At 40.1% G+C, this 13,820-nt stretch overlaps 1 protein-coding gene across 1 annotated transcript; it reads left to right on the top strand.

Annotated features, from left to right (window-relative positions):
* On the top strand, positions 1–2,599 carry ccr9b (chemokine (C-C motif) receptor 9b). The gene is made up of 3 exons (XM_050056710.1): positions 1–155; positions 318–389; positions 1,262–2,599. Exons 2-3 carry the CDS (start codon positions 324–326, stop codon positions 2,318–2,320), a joined length of 1,125 nt encoding a protein of 374 aa, XP_049912667.1. The 5' UTR covers positions 1–155; positions 318–323; the 3' UTR covers positions 2,321–2,599.
* The last annotated feature ends 11,221 nt before the right edge of the window (positions 2,600–13,820 follow it).

Genomic DNA, 13,820 nt, shown 5'->3' with positions numbered 1-13,820 from the left:
GATGTGTATCAACACGTGATCCTGTGGTTAAAGGGAAACCATATAAGCCAGTGAAGATGAGTCTGGTTGTTAAAGTTACCAGCTGTAGCTACAACCCAGACAAAGAGACAGAACTGTGACTGAGAGGTTGCTCTCTACATCACATCACTGACTGGGTAAGTAATTTGTTGTACTGGGAGAACATTTACATGGCATGTTCTATTTAACTTTTATTTACCCCTCTTGTTTCCATGTTATATTTTATGCTTGTTGCATTTTTACAGAGTAAAACGAGTTTTGGTGTGTTGTCTTATTGTATGTCTCCTGGTTCTTTGTAGATAAAAATGGAGGAACCATTTACAACTTATGCAACAACATATATGACCACAGGAATGGATTATGGTGGAACTGTAAGTATTCATTTGAGGGAACTATCTGTGGCCATAGCACTGGTGAAAAACAATGAAGCAGTTATATAAGAAAATGCTGATGTCTGTATAATAGAGTGGATTAAAAAGGCTTCAATCAAAGACGCTGTAAGTGCTGATTATTTACCATAACATCTGTGATTTAAGTGCATGTTTGTCTCAATTTTTTTTTATGCTGTAATATTTAAAGTATGATTTTAAAGAAAACTGTATGGTAAAACTTAAAACTCTTAAAAGATTGCTGTGTGGAGAAAAAAAAACATGTCACTGCTCTTTATATGATGTATTTGGTATTCTTAGGTACAGTAGATTTATCTAAAGCAGACATCTCTAGGATACTCAAATGTCACATTCACAGCCGCATCAGCATCAAATTTTCCATTGTCTGTGAAGCTTCAGCTTGTTTATCTCTGCCCTAAATCTAAACTTGATGCCTCTGGGGTACTGGGTTCTGCTGCAAGCCCCTTTCTGGAGCCCCTCAGGATCGTTTAACACCGCTGCCCCCCCACCCCCCACCCTCCCCCCACAAGGCTTGGATAGCAGCAGGAAGTTGTGCAGTTGTGTGGTTTCTCCTGCATAGACACAACACCTGCACCTGACAGCAGTTTTTTTGCACGCTCTGGTTAGCTTGTAAGTCACTGACAGCGTTTGATGTCATATCACTGTATGCCCACTAGAAGTATGCTGCGTTGTGAAACCTGACAGCAGCTTGTGAGTCTGGTAACAAGGACAGAGAGAAAAAAAAGCGCCTGACAGGAAATGAAAAGTGAGGCGAGAAAAAGGCAGTGTATCTGTTGCACAAAATGTTCTTTAATGCCACATTGGATGATCTGTTTGTCTGTTTGTGATTGCAGGACCCCTCTGACTACCCAGATGACTATGGTTCAGGGCCGACTGAAAACTCAGGCTTCTGTGACAGAAGCTGGGTCAGGCAGTTTCGTGGGCAGTACGAGCCACCTCTCTTCTGGATCATCTTCATCCTTGGTGCTGTTGGTAATCTGTTGGTGGTGTGGATCTACACCACTGTGCGCAACCGCCTGAAAACAATGACTGACGTGTACCTGCTGAACCTTGCTGTGGCTGACCTCCTCTTCCTGTGCATGCTGCCCTTCTGGGCTGTTGACGCCATCAAGGGCTGGGACTTTGGCATCAGTCTTTGCAAAATGGTGTCCGCTGTCTATAAAATCAACTTCTTCAGCAGCATGTTCCTGCTCACCTGCATTAGCGTGGACCGCTACATTGCCATTGTACAAGTCACCAAGGCCCAGAACCTGAAGAAAAAGAGGCTGTTCTACAGCAAACTTGCCTGCCTGGGTGTCTGGTTTGTCTCCATTCTCCTGGCCCTCCCTGAGTTCATCTTCGCCCAGGTGAAGATGCCCCAAACTGGGCAGTCCTTCTGTACTCTGGTCTACTGGAACAATGCATATAACCGGACTAAGATCCTGGTGCTGTCCTTGCAGATCTGCATGGGCTTCTTCCTTCCTCTACTGATTATGATCTTTTGTTACTCTGTCATAATTCGCACACTTCTGCAGGCCAAGAGCTTTGAAAAGCACAAGGCCCTGCGTGTCATCTTTGCTGTGGTGTTTGTGTTTGTTCTCTCTCAGCTGCCCTACAACAGTCTGCTGATCGTGGAGGCCACGCAAGCAGCTAACACTACCATCACCGATTGCAAAACTGTAATTGGTTTTGATGTAGCTGGACAGGTTGCCAAGAGTTTGGCGTACACTCACGCCTGCCTGAACCCATTCCTGTACGTCTTCATCGGAGTTCGGTTCAGACAAGACCTCCTGAGGATTGTGAAGATGTGTGCTGGCGGTCTGAGCAAAGGAGGGCTCAGTAAAATACAAGCAGTTCCCAAACGTCCCTCTGTCATGTCAGACACTGACACCACCCCAGCCCTTTCCATATAAATGCCCATTTTCCTAAAATCTTAAACTTGAGACCTGAGCCTAGTTCAACATGATCATATTTTGTTCCTCATACATTACTCGCTACTAACAGAGCAAATTTTCAACTTTAAAACCAAAAACAGTATTTGGAGTTTACATTCATGACATTCATATTCTGACAGTCGTAAGCACAATTTTTTTTAATAAAAGCACTGTATAAACTGTATATTAGTGTAAATAATGTTTTTTTACACTTGTGTTTGTATTGTTTACACTTGTTTCATTGTGTATTGTTTGTGTGCTGCTGTATCTGAATAAAAACTGTAATTTTGATTTTCAAATTAAAAAATGAATGATGAGAAAAATCTAAAGCATGTTGCAGTTTTTTCATTGCCCTTTTGCACCACACAGCAGGTTGGTAGGTTCAAGTTCATACTATAACTGAATGCAGCAACAAGTTATGACATAAACAATTTTTATCTACTATACATGGGAAAGTAATTAAGTGCTTTCACTGGTGTAACGTACCAAATGTGGTGGAAAACGCACTTGAATGTGGTCACTTCACTCCACAATGTTTTCGATGTGACTAGACATCCTCCTGTTGACAGTCTGTGCCACTGCCTGTGCCGACACTCTTAACTGTTGAACCTTGTCTGGCTATGACTTGGCAGTTTCACAGTGGATGCTAACGGATGCCCATTCAAACTGGCATGAAAGAAGTTTCCCACAATCGCCTCACAACGGCTGCAGCACAGACAGGTGGCAGATAGACAGATGTCACTGCCTGAAAAACTTTCCATGTGTAGCCACAGCTTTCGAAGCACAGGATTTCAGTTTCACCAACTTCAAAAAGAGGCAAACTGAATGCTTGGATGTATTGTTTTTTGTAGTAAAAACCACACAATCTGCATGAAATTCTATGCACAATCTAGCAGAAGAGCTTGTATTTGTCTGACCCGTCTGTGCAACTACTGTAAAATTGAGAACTTCAGAACCTAATCAAGTCTAAATGGTGGGCTGGTGCAGTGCTTTCCATTCCTCTCTGTTGTTGAGCTGTGGGTGATGAAATGTGTGTCACATAATCACAGTTTCATGACACCTCCAAACAAAAACTGTCGATGTCAATCTCTGATATCAAGACGAGATGAGATTTTCAAGGGGGAAATTTTTTTTTTTTAATTTTCCAGTAGTGCCACACAGAGCTGCCAACAAGACAGCACAGTGCTACACACAATAATAAATTATTAACAAAAACTAGAATTACCACCTTGTGGTTGTATGCCTCTGCAAACCAAGCTGCAGTTACAGTTTACATCCATGTCTGTGAAAACATGGATGTTTCACACACATCTTCCCCGCAGCAGCACAGAAGATCTATACAATCGGCACAGTTTTAAGGTGAACACTCAAGACTAGAGTCATCATTTTAGTATCTGACCAAATATCTCCTCTACTGTTTCTTAGTTGTGTTGTTAAATAATGTCCAGAAAAGTTTTTTTTACAGAACATTATGATGTCACTGTTAAGGTGACCTTTAACCTTTTGGATATACAATCTCATCACTTTATCGTTTGATCCTATGAGACATTTGTGTGAAATTTTGTCACAATTAGCATATGAAATCTGAAATTATGGCCAAAAACATGTTTGGGAGGTCACAGTGACCTTGACCTTTGACCTTATACCACCAAATTCTAATCAGTTCATTCTTGAGTCCAAGTGGACGTTTGTGCCAAATTTGAAGAAATTCCCTCAGTGTGTTCTGCAGATATAGCAGTTACGAGAATGGGACAGATGAAGTCACTGTGACCTTGACCTTTGACCTTCAGTCACCAAAATCTAATCACTTCGTTGCTGAGTTTAAGGGGATGTTTGCGCAAAATTTGAATAAAGTTCCTCAGGGCCTTCTTGAGATATTGTGTTCACGAGAATAGGATGGACAACCTGAAAACATAATGCCTGCCATAATGGTGTGAAGGGACAACTGTACTTTTCTTTCTGATTACATTCATTGCTCTTTTCACCATGTTGTCAGTTCTTGATTTTAACTGGACTGTAAGGGTGATGCCACACCATATCTAATGATGCTTTCCAGCACAGCATTTAGAATTTTAACATGATTTCAGTTCCCACATTCTTGCATGTAAATTATAGAAAACGAATCTTTTCACTCTATGACTCATATAGAGTAGATTACTAAGTTCATTTTGGGTGCACCATGGGGAAGTGAATCTCATGCCTCACTTCCCCATGGTGCAAAAATATGCCATGTCCTATTACAAAATAGAGATAGAATGATCTTGGTTCCCACACCAAATAGTCTGAGCGTGAAGTCTCTGAGCCAGCCTGGCACACAGCTACTCATCGTGGGCACTCTATTTTAAAAGAGCTGTATGTGAAATTCTACACATATGATTCAGAGTCTGCACACAATTCTCAACATGGATATGGTTGAGCCAGCACCCAGCAGCTAATGGTGCTAACAGCATGAACAGTGCTAACAACAGCAGTGCAAACAGTACTAACAACAGTGATGACAGTGCTAACAGTGTTAACATGGGGAGGGTGCTACTCTGATGCAATGACGCCATTCCGCCACCGTGCGCTGGGACAGTGTCATCATCGCTAATCACGCAGTGCAGGGCAGCAGCGATTAGTTAGCCAGTGGGATACACACCCAGGACTCAAATGCAACAACATGCACACTTGACTGGACCATCTATCACAACAAATATTACTGCACTATATCTTTACATAGCTGCTATATGAAGGCTCTGAATGTCGCATACAGCTCTTTAATTTGTTGTCCATTTGTATGCCCCAGTGTCTTATTCACCTTATTCCTGAGGGTGCTGCTGCAGAAATAATTATGGGTGTAACTTAGCATAAGTAGCTGTAAGGTAGTTAGTTGTCTTAACGGTCCAGGGTTAATCCCAGTGTGTAATCTTGGTGGCTAACCACCAACAAGTAATTCCAAAGTAATAGGAAAAGTGGAAAATGCTGGTTCTGGTTCAGCGTCAGAAGTTGCGCCCATAATTCACGCAAGGCATCAGGCTAGAAGGTTAGAAAGGCTAGCAGGCTAGAAATAAGGTGGAGCACACCTGCTCAGTTTCACTGTCACCAATGATTACAGCCACACTCTCACTGCCCTGGGGTCACATTGAATTTCCTCTGTTAAAAACGAGGCGGTTGCTGTCACACCAGGCCGTACAGTTGGCACTATTCCTGTGATACACTGAGAGGCAGTCGTCAAAACACAGCAGGCTCAATATAACTGCATCATCATAGTCAATACAAAGATTCAGCTGAGTTTTGAGGTTGGCATCATGGCTTGTTGTGTTATCTCTATGATGCAAATCAACCCATCTTCATATCTAAACTATGACTGTATACTCATTAGTTTCAGATGTTTAGTTACGCTGTAACATTGGTTTCAAGTCGGAAGTTAAATTTAAAGATCTTCAATTCCATCTCTACCAAATGTTACTGTATGTTTACTAACACACAGGTCGACGAGGGGAAAAGAGAGATTGAGGAAGAGAAAAGAGAGGAACATCACAAAGTACATGTCAGATGCAGTCTCGCACATCGACTGTAAAAAACAAAAGCTGGCATGTTTTTGTGGTAAATGAGGTTGGCCCCAGACAACTGCAGCCTACCTGCTGAATTCAGGTGAGACCACAGACTCAGTCTTTCATTTTCCTCCTTTGTTCTGCTTCATCGTTCTCTCACGACAGGAAACTATCAGTCAATAACAACATGCTCCTGCTTAGCTGCAGAGCCGAGGCCTCACCATGGATGTCCGTGGGGACCCCTGGCACATGGCTTGAATTTGTCTTAACTGGAGAACGTTAATGGCAACGTTCCCACTCAGCACATCTTTTACTCTGAATAAGTTTGTGTATTCAGGTTTAATCTACAACCCCAGCTTTGACTCTTGCATGTACATTATCATACAACATTCATTCATTCATTCATTCATCTTCTAACCGCTTCATCCTCTTGAGGGTCGCGGGGGGGCTGGAGCCTATCCCAGCTGACATCGGGCGAGAGGCGGGGTACACCCTGGACAGGTTGCCAGACTATCACAGGGCTGACACATAGAGACAGACAACCATTCACGCTCACGTTCACACCTATGGACAATTTAGAGTTATCAATTAACCTAGTCCCCAATCTACATGTCTTTGGACTGTGGGAGGAAGCCGGAGTGCCCGGAGAGAACCCACGCTGACACGGGGAGAACATGCAAACTCCGCACAGAAGGGCTCCCACACCCGGGATCGAACCGGCAACCCTCTTGCTGTGAGGCGACAGTGCTAACCACCACACCACCGTGCCGCCCCCTATCATACAACATATCTATTTAAATCTAGTGTATGGCTCACATAGAGTAGATCCTTTAGTTCATCTTGGGTGCACCAGGGACTCTCACACCTCTTTAAAAAAGAAGAAACTGTACTTATGTATTATATCCTTTTGCAAAAATACTGTTCATCATTTTGTTTTATACTGTTGTAAATAATCAGATTAGATGTGGTCTTAACTGGATGAGATATGATACATTTCAACATTAAAAGCTTCACTAAGGCCGTAATGTTTCCAGAACTATTGTATCAAATCGCCTATATTAGTCGTTCCAAAATGATTATGTGTAGCAAATCTTATTGCTTCTATCAGATGGGCTCAAGTACAGCTTGTCCAATCTTTTGATAGTATTTTCCTGCAGAGAAAGCACTGTGGCTGTATTGAATCCTTGTTGTGAATCTATACAAGACACAGTGATCCCAAAATTGTTGATTGGTGTCTTTTTTCTTTTCCTCAGTAGTCAGTCAAAATTGCATTTATGCTACCACCGATTGGACTGAAAGAAACTGGATGACGGAACCAATAGTTATTGCTTTTAATGTTTCTGGTGGCTTTTTTGCAAACAAGTTTTCAGGCACACTCAGTTGCAACACTTCATGAGAAGGTGCTGCAACTGCCTCGTGTTAGTGGAAACTGAGGCATGTGTTGTGCAGTCATTTTGGTTATTATAAAAATAGATATACTAAAGATCAAAGCCCAGTGGTGGAGGAGGTACTAAGATCATTTGCTTAAGTAAAATTAGCAAAACATCAACAACAAGGAAAACAAAACCCTGCACATTCAGTGAACTGTAAAAACAGAGTTTAATTCCTGTGTTCAAAATTTCACTTTTGTAAAAGTATTATCAGCAAAACTTAAAGTTTTTGCTCAGCAGTAAATTATCTCATGTGACTGATTTATTTCCCAAATATCAGTTCATTTAACTGAGCTTGTTGAGCCTGCACGCAGTGGACTTGTTTGTTAAAAAAAATGGGTCAAAATAACAAATTTTCTGTATATGATTAGTGACTTGATGGTCTCATACTGGGTCAGTGCCAGAATGACCCAGTACTGGGCACCATAACTGACCCAGATTGGGTTAAAATTGACCCAGTTTTTTTAGTGTTCATATTTAGAAAATCATGAGATTGTTACTGATTCAACACTGTGTACCCATCATTTTACTGTTGTTGTTGACATGCTAATTTAACCACTTTAGATAGTGGCTAGTTTAATCCAGTGGTTCCCAACCCTCCAGTGTCATAGAAGACAGAACAAACATCTGTGACAAATTAGTTTTCTTTTTTTTCTCTAATTTTTGCATTTAAAAAAAAGAAAAAAATGTTGGATGATGTGACGTCTCCAAGTTTTAAGCTGTTATTTGAATGAAACCATCTGGGAATTTTAGAGAAAGTAACTCTCTGGTGGAACGATCAACAACTCACAGACATCCGAAACATGACAAGGGGCCCCCTGTAGAAACGGCTTTTTGTGAGGGGTCACTGAGCAAAAGTTTGGGAACTGCTGGTTTCAGGGGTGTAAATATAGACAGTGCAGGCAGTGCGGTTGCACTGGGGCCCATGGGGTGGAGGGGCCCGACTTCCACCTGGAAATACGCCCGTGTTCAAAGAAGAACTCACATTAAAACAAAAATGGTGCTATACATGCCCTAAATAAGGCAAACCCATCTCCATCATGGTTTTCTGGTTTTGTAAAACAGTGTCAATCTATAACAAATTACAAACTTATTCTACATAAATCAATCAAGTTAAACTAATAATTTCCTGTTTTCTTTTGTAGATTTGTCTTATACAGATATGTAATGATGATTGCTGTGTAATATGTATGTCAGTGTGTCCAATATCAAGTATCTGCAAGTGGATGTAACGTAAATGCGGCAGTAAGACACACTGTTGCTAAAATATATATACACAATATATATGTGTGTGTGTGTGTGTGTGTGTGTGTGTGTGTGTGTGTGTGTGTGTGTGTGTGTGTGCTTCATAACTTGTAACTAGGGCCCCTCATAATAGCGTGCAATGGGGCCCATTGTAACTACCTTATGCAACTGGCTGGTTTCAAATTCTAAGAATGTGTTGAATTGTAGGAAACATATCCTTGTTTTTCAAATCTTAAACTGAAGAAGCAACTAAAGCTGTTACATAAATGCAGTGGAATAGAAGTGTAGTATTTCCCTCTCAAATGTAGAGGAGTACACGTATAAAAGAGAACAAAATATATATATTCAAGTACCTCAAAATTGTACTTAAGTAAAGTACTTGAGTGAATGTACATTCCACCACTGTCTGAATCACACTAATTAGTAAACCCATTTCTGTGTTTATTTTCCTCCTAAACGTAAATATGTGGATAAGTACATTCCAATCATAATTTATATTTTTAACAAATCAGAAAGCAACTATGCCATTTACCATGTTCATACTCAGCAGTGAAGACGTTCTGATTATTCCTCATATTTTATTTACCGTTTTGAAATCTATGGCGTGTAAGTACATTTTTGACTCTTTTGTTATTTTTTTCTACTGAGTACAGTCATGAGTTTAGTCATGCCACATACAAAAAACACATAGTTGGGAAGTTGATTTTCTGGCCTATCAGTTCACACCATCTTTAGCCAGCTGTGTGAATTTTGTTGGTAGCTTGCGCAAGACTCCACAGTGTGTCTGCTCTTCTTGAAGTTACTCAGGAGCGGTTATGACAGTACTGTTCATAGTTCCTACCTTGTTAAAAATCAACAAAAAGTAGACAAATACAATGACAAAGGCTTTTCCAAATCACATCCAACTCATTGTGAAGTCACAGAGTAAATGTTTACTGCATGAACTTCATAAATGCTTACAGCCCTTTTTTTAATCAAAAATAGCACATGTACATGCTTTGCCAGTATAGACCAGAGCTGTGTTCACGGCTTTGCAGCAGACGAGTATGCCTCTGTGTGTGTGTGTGTGTGTGTGTGTGTGCGTGTTTGGTGTGTCATGTTCGATGTCACGGACTGGCTTGGAAACAGGTTAGTAAACAGGTAAAAAGTAGCATGGAGGCCTACAAAAACTTGACTGTGCTTACTTCTTTTATATATCTCTTACTTATTAAATTTCTTTCTCAAACTCATTGCAGAGACAGACAGTCTTCTGTGGCATTGCGTCAATACATCTCGTAGGTAAAGGGGTTTAAATTAATGCATTCACCAGGGTGCTGTGTTTCCAGTAATACCAACGCAGAGCCAGTAAATACTGTGACTACTGCAGAGTCATTTGACCCTGGAGTGAATGCTGATTGTAACCTTTCCTATTCCATTAACAAGCCAGATGTTATCAGGTGTTAGCGTTTTTTGTGCAGTTGAAAAGGGGCTCTACATTTCAACCCCTGAGCATATTTTGAATGTGCAGAGTTTAACCATTTAACATTTTTTAAACTTCCAAGCTGTTATTGGCTTGTTTTTTTAATTTTCATTTCATGTAAAACTAAACAAACTCAACAGCCTACATACACCTATTGACCTATTGAGCTGACAGCTACTACTGAAAGCCAGATTCCATATCTCAGTAATTTTGTGAAGTAAAACAATTTTACAAATCTTACAATATCTATCTATCTACAATCTTTGAAGAATTGTGTGAGTAAATGGTATTGTAAATATAAGGTGTCCAAATTTATCCTGCTTTTTTTTTTTTTTTCAGAACAAGGTGTCCTAACCGTCCTAGGGAGGATTCATTTTAAAGTTGTGCCTTTTACATTTGGGTTGGGCTCTTAAAACTCGATAAACTGTTGGCAGACACTCAGGGATCAAAGTATTTTAAAGCAGTCTGTGAGTAATGGAAGGTTGTTTAATGTCAATACAAAAGTGTCCCAACTGACAGTACCCTCCGTCCATCCCCTGCATATAACTGTCTGAAGAGAAAGCATCAACCAGACACACAGTGTGAGCTTGCCTTCACTTTATTACAGACTACTGCTAATATCTACCACAGGGTGGCGTAGCTTGCACAGCAGAATGAGCCTGTAGTGTAGGCGCCATTGAGTTACCAGCACCAGCAAACACACAAGTTAGAGATGAAACTAACCCCCTCTAGTGGCGGTCAGGCTGGGAGGCCGTGTCTGAGGGAGCAGTGTTGGACATCAAGCTTCAAGTTCATGAAGTTTGTCTTGTCCTTGTAAAGGAATCACATTCCCAAAGAGCTGCTAATAGACAGGCAGATTGATCGTACACTGCATTACTAATATTCCATGTTCCTCATTATCCCTCAACCGAAGCACCGTAGTAATCACCACTGGGGAAAACAGTAAAAAGTAAAGAAAAAAGAGCAGGTCTGGACTGTGTAGTGAAGAATGCGAAAGACTCACAAGTAGAGCAGCACCTGTGGTTTGGGAACATCCCATCCATCTTTCCGCACAGGGGGAATTGTGTGTGTGTGTGTGTGTGTGTGTGTGTGTGTGTGTGTGCATGAAGGAGATGTGTGAGAAGAAAAAGAGGGATAGAGGGAGGACATGGTGGAGTCTATGAGTAATAGGAGAGAAGAAGTGAGCATATGTGACCCGTTGACATTGAGCGGGCTGCAGTCTTTTGTTTCATCTGGCCTATGGTCTGGTTCTGTGGACCACAGAAAGCCTCAGGGACAGTGGCTTATGTAGCAACAATGACCCACTGAGCACCATTTACAACTACAACAAGTCACAAAAAGCTCATCCAGAAAGTTAGAGTGTGGCTCATTGGCAAATTTGAAGCGTATTGTGAAGAGGAAAGTGAACTGATGCATATAAGAGAGGAAATGGAAAAGGAAAGCGGTCCTTTATCCAAGCAAACAGGATCTTCATAGCACTCCTCGCCGTAAAAAGAAATGTAATAGAACTTGGACCTCCACAATTCCAGCCCAAACAGGGAGCCTCTTATCATCCGCCATCTCTCCCACAGCTAATATTTCACTTCAGCTCCCGGGCCCACAGAATGAGAGACGTTTCCATTTCATGTCAGTCATTTCCAGGCCTGTGTGTTACCTGTGTGGTGATAAGTGTTTGACTGACTGGGAGTGTCGTTAGTCACTGTCCGGCTCCGAGTGACAGCCACAGATTGACGCTGATGATGAGAGGAGGAGAGGCGCGGTGTGTTCAGGGACAACAAAAAAAGCACGGTTGATGTAGGGGGAGGAAATGCATTTACACACACACATATATATATATATATATATATATGACAAACAAAAAAGCCATTCACATACATACCAACACCTCAAGGTGGATTTAAAGAGGAGGCATTCTGCCTTTGTAACAACACAATCAAGAGATGTAAGGGATCACATGCCTTCCTGATTTGCAAATATGTATTTATTTCCTATTGCATATGACATCTACTGTATCTTCAGTCTTAAAAGGTGAATAATTCCCTTTAATTTATATTAGCAATATGTCACTGATTAATAGCATGATTTATTGACAATTGTTGGACCCATTTCAGTGACGCTTTATTTCACGGGCCCTGTAACTTCTTAAGAATTTATTTGGGAGTTTACAGTAAAGAACTGTAATTTGATATTAATTACAGGGCCAAGCTAGACAAAGTTTTAATAAAGTTCATAGATTTAAATTAATTGTATTGAGCAGTTATTGATTTCCAGTGATATATTTTCTGGAAATCAGGTGGGAATCAATGCTGCATTTAAACCCAAGCAAATTATGGGATAGTAAATATTCATTCATTATTATTATCAAGTGTATTTTTCATGTGTTTTCTTTGTCGACAAATTTCACATTTTTTAATGTTAAGCTGACCTGTGCTGCACTGACTTGAAGACTCTTTAGGTTCTACTGGCATTTATTTTATATTGCCATTTAACACAAATTTTTCCCTTTATGCAGTACCAAATTACCAGGAAGTGTTTTTACAGTAAAATATTAGTTTAATTTCTAGGAAATTGGAAACTACAAAATAAAATGTTACCCCTATCTTTCTTGGTGATTACTCCAAAAACCTTAACTATGACTTCATCCACGAAAGCATCTAGATGAGTAGTTAAAAGATGACGATGGATTCAATGATAAATCTGTATTTAGGCTTGGATTAAATGTTCAGGTCATATTTAATTCCATCAGCAGAATAAGTAAACAGGTGAAAGCGGGCCAAATCTGGCCATCCAGTTAAGGTATTAGACCCTGTGATACTATTTTTTCCCCTTTGTTTAAATTTAAACAAACAGTTATCTACTACTGTAGATAATGGAAATACAAGGCTTAACCCCAATTATGATGTTATAACAGCAAATACAGCCCCACTGTGTGAGGCAAACAAACCACTGCTACTGTGCCTTCAAGATATTTGAAAGATCATGCTGCTGAAATTATGTCGGTTAAACTACCTGATAAATAACAAAGATAAACAATAAATGCCACTATATCTAAATTAATCTGGTATCTTTAAATTGTATTAATAAAAATCTCTCTTTTTGAATTTGCTGAATCCACCATTTTGTCAGATCTGTGTCCAAGCATATATAGACCGATGCCAAACTCTCTTGTTGCAGCTGCATCTTTACAGCTGATCTGTGACAGTTGATTTGTGGAATTTAAATTAGTTGATTAGTGAAGTTGAATTTAGTTTTTCTATGATCAGCTTGAGTTAGCAATTATGCTAGCTGTCTGAAGCTAATGTGTTGCCAATAGAGTGCCCCAGGAATAAGTCCTAAACCTTTAGCATTTTTGCATTTGGTTCTCTCGTCTCAAAGTCAATGGGTTTTTGGTTAGATGCCTGAAATAAAGTTTGTGGTTAACACAAGCTGAAGAGACTTTCACATTTTGTTCTAGGACATAAAAAAAACCTTAGTAAATATCCAACTTGTTAACTTTGAAGCTTCTATGTGTCTTTAAAAAGGGGGTTGCTAACAAGTGGCTAAATGCGACTACATGATGTCATCACGCCGAGCCGCTCTTAACATGGCCTTACAATCTTGTTAAGGTGTTGACGTTCTTCTATTTCTGGCGACATTTAGGCTTCAATAATCATAAAACTGGTGTTCATTTGTGAAGATTACCTTGCTGAAAAAAAAGTGTAAGTATCATAAATGTTTGTTTGCCACGGAGCTTATTATCTGCAATAATCCAAAATTCAATGGAAAAATCTTTTTTTTTCTTTTTTTTTTTTTTTTTACATGTTGGCCTACAG

This window comes from Epinephelus moara, chromosome 11 (assembly GCF_006386435.1).
Source record: "Epinephelus moara isolate mb chromosome 11, YSFRI_EMoa_1.0, whole genome shotgun sequence".
Lineage (NCBI taxonomy): Eukaryota > Metazoa > Chordata > Actinopteri > Perciformes > Serranidae > Epinephelus > Epinephelus moara.
The sequence above is the reverse complement of the archived record's forward strand: the minus strand, read 5'-3'. Positions and strand labels throughout refer to the sequence as shown.

Bases quoted from the DNA above. Each gene is read 5' to 3' on its own strand.
- ccr9b (XM_050056710.1), top strand. From the start codon at position 324: ATGGAGGAACCATTTACAACTTATGCAACAACATATATGACCACAGGA. The intron at 390-1,261 runs GTAAGTATTCAT...TTGTGATTGCAG, and splicing joins GAATGGATTATGGTGGAACT to GACCCCTCTGACTACCCAGA.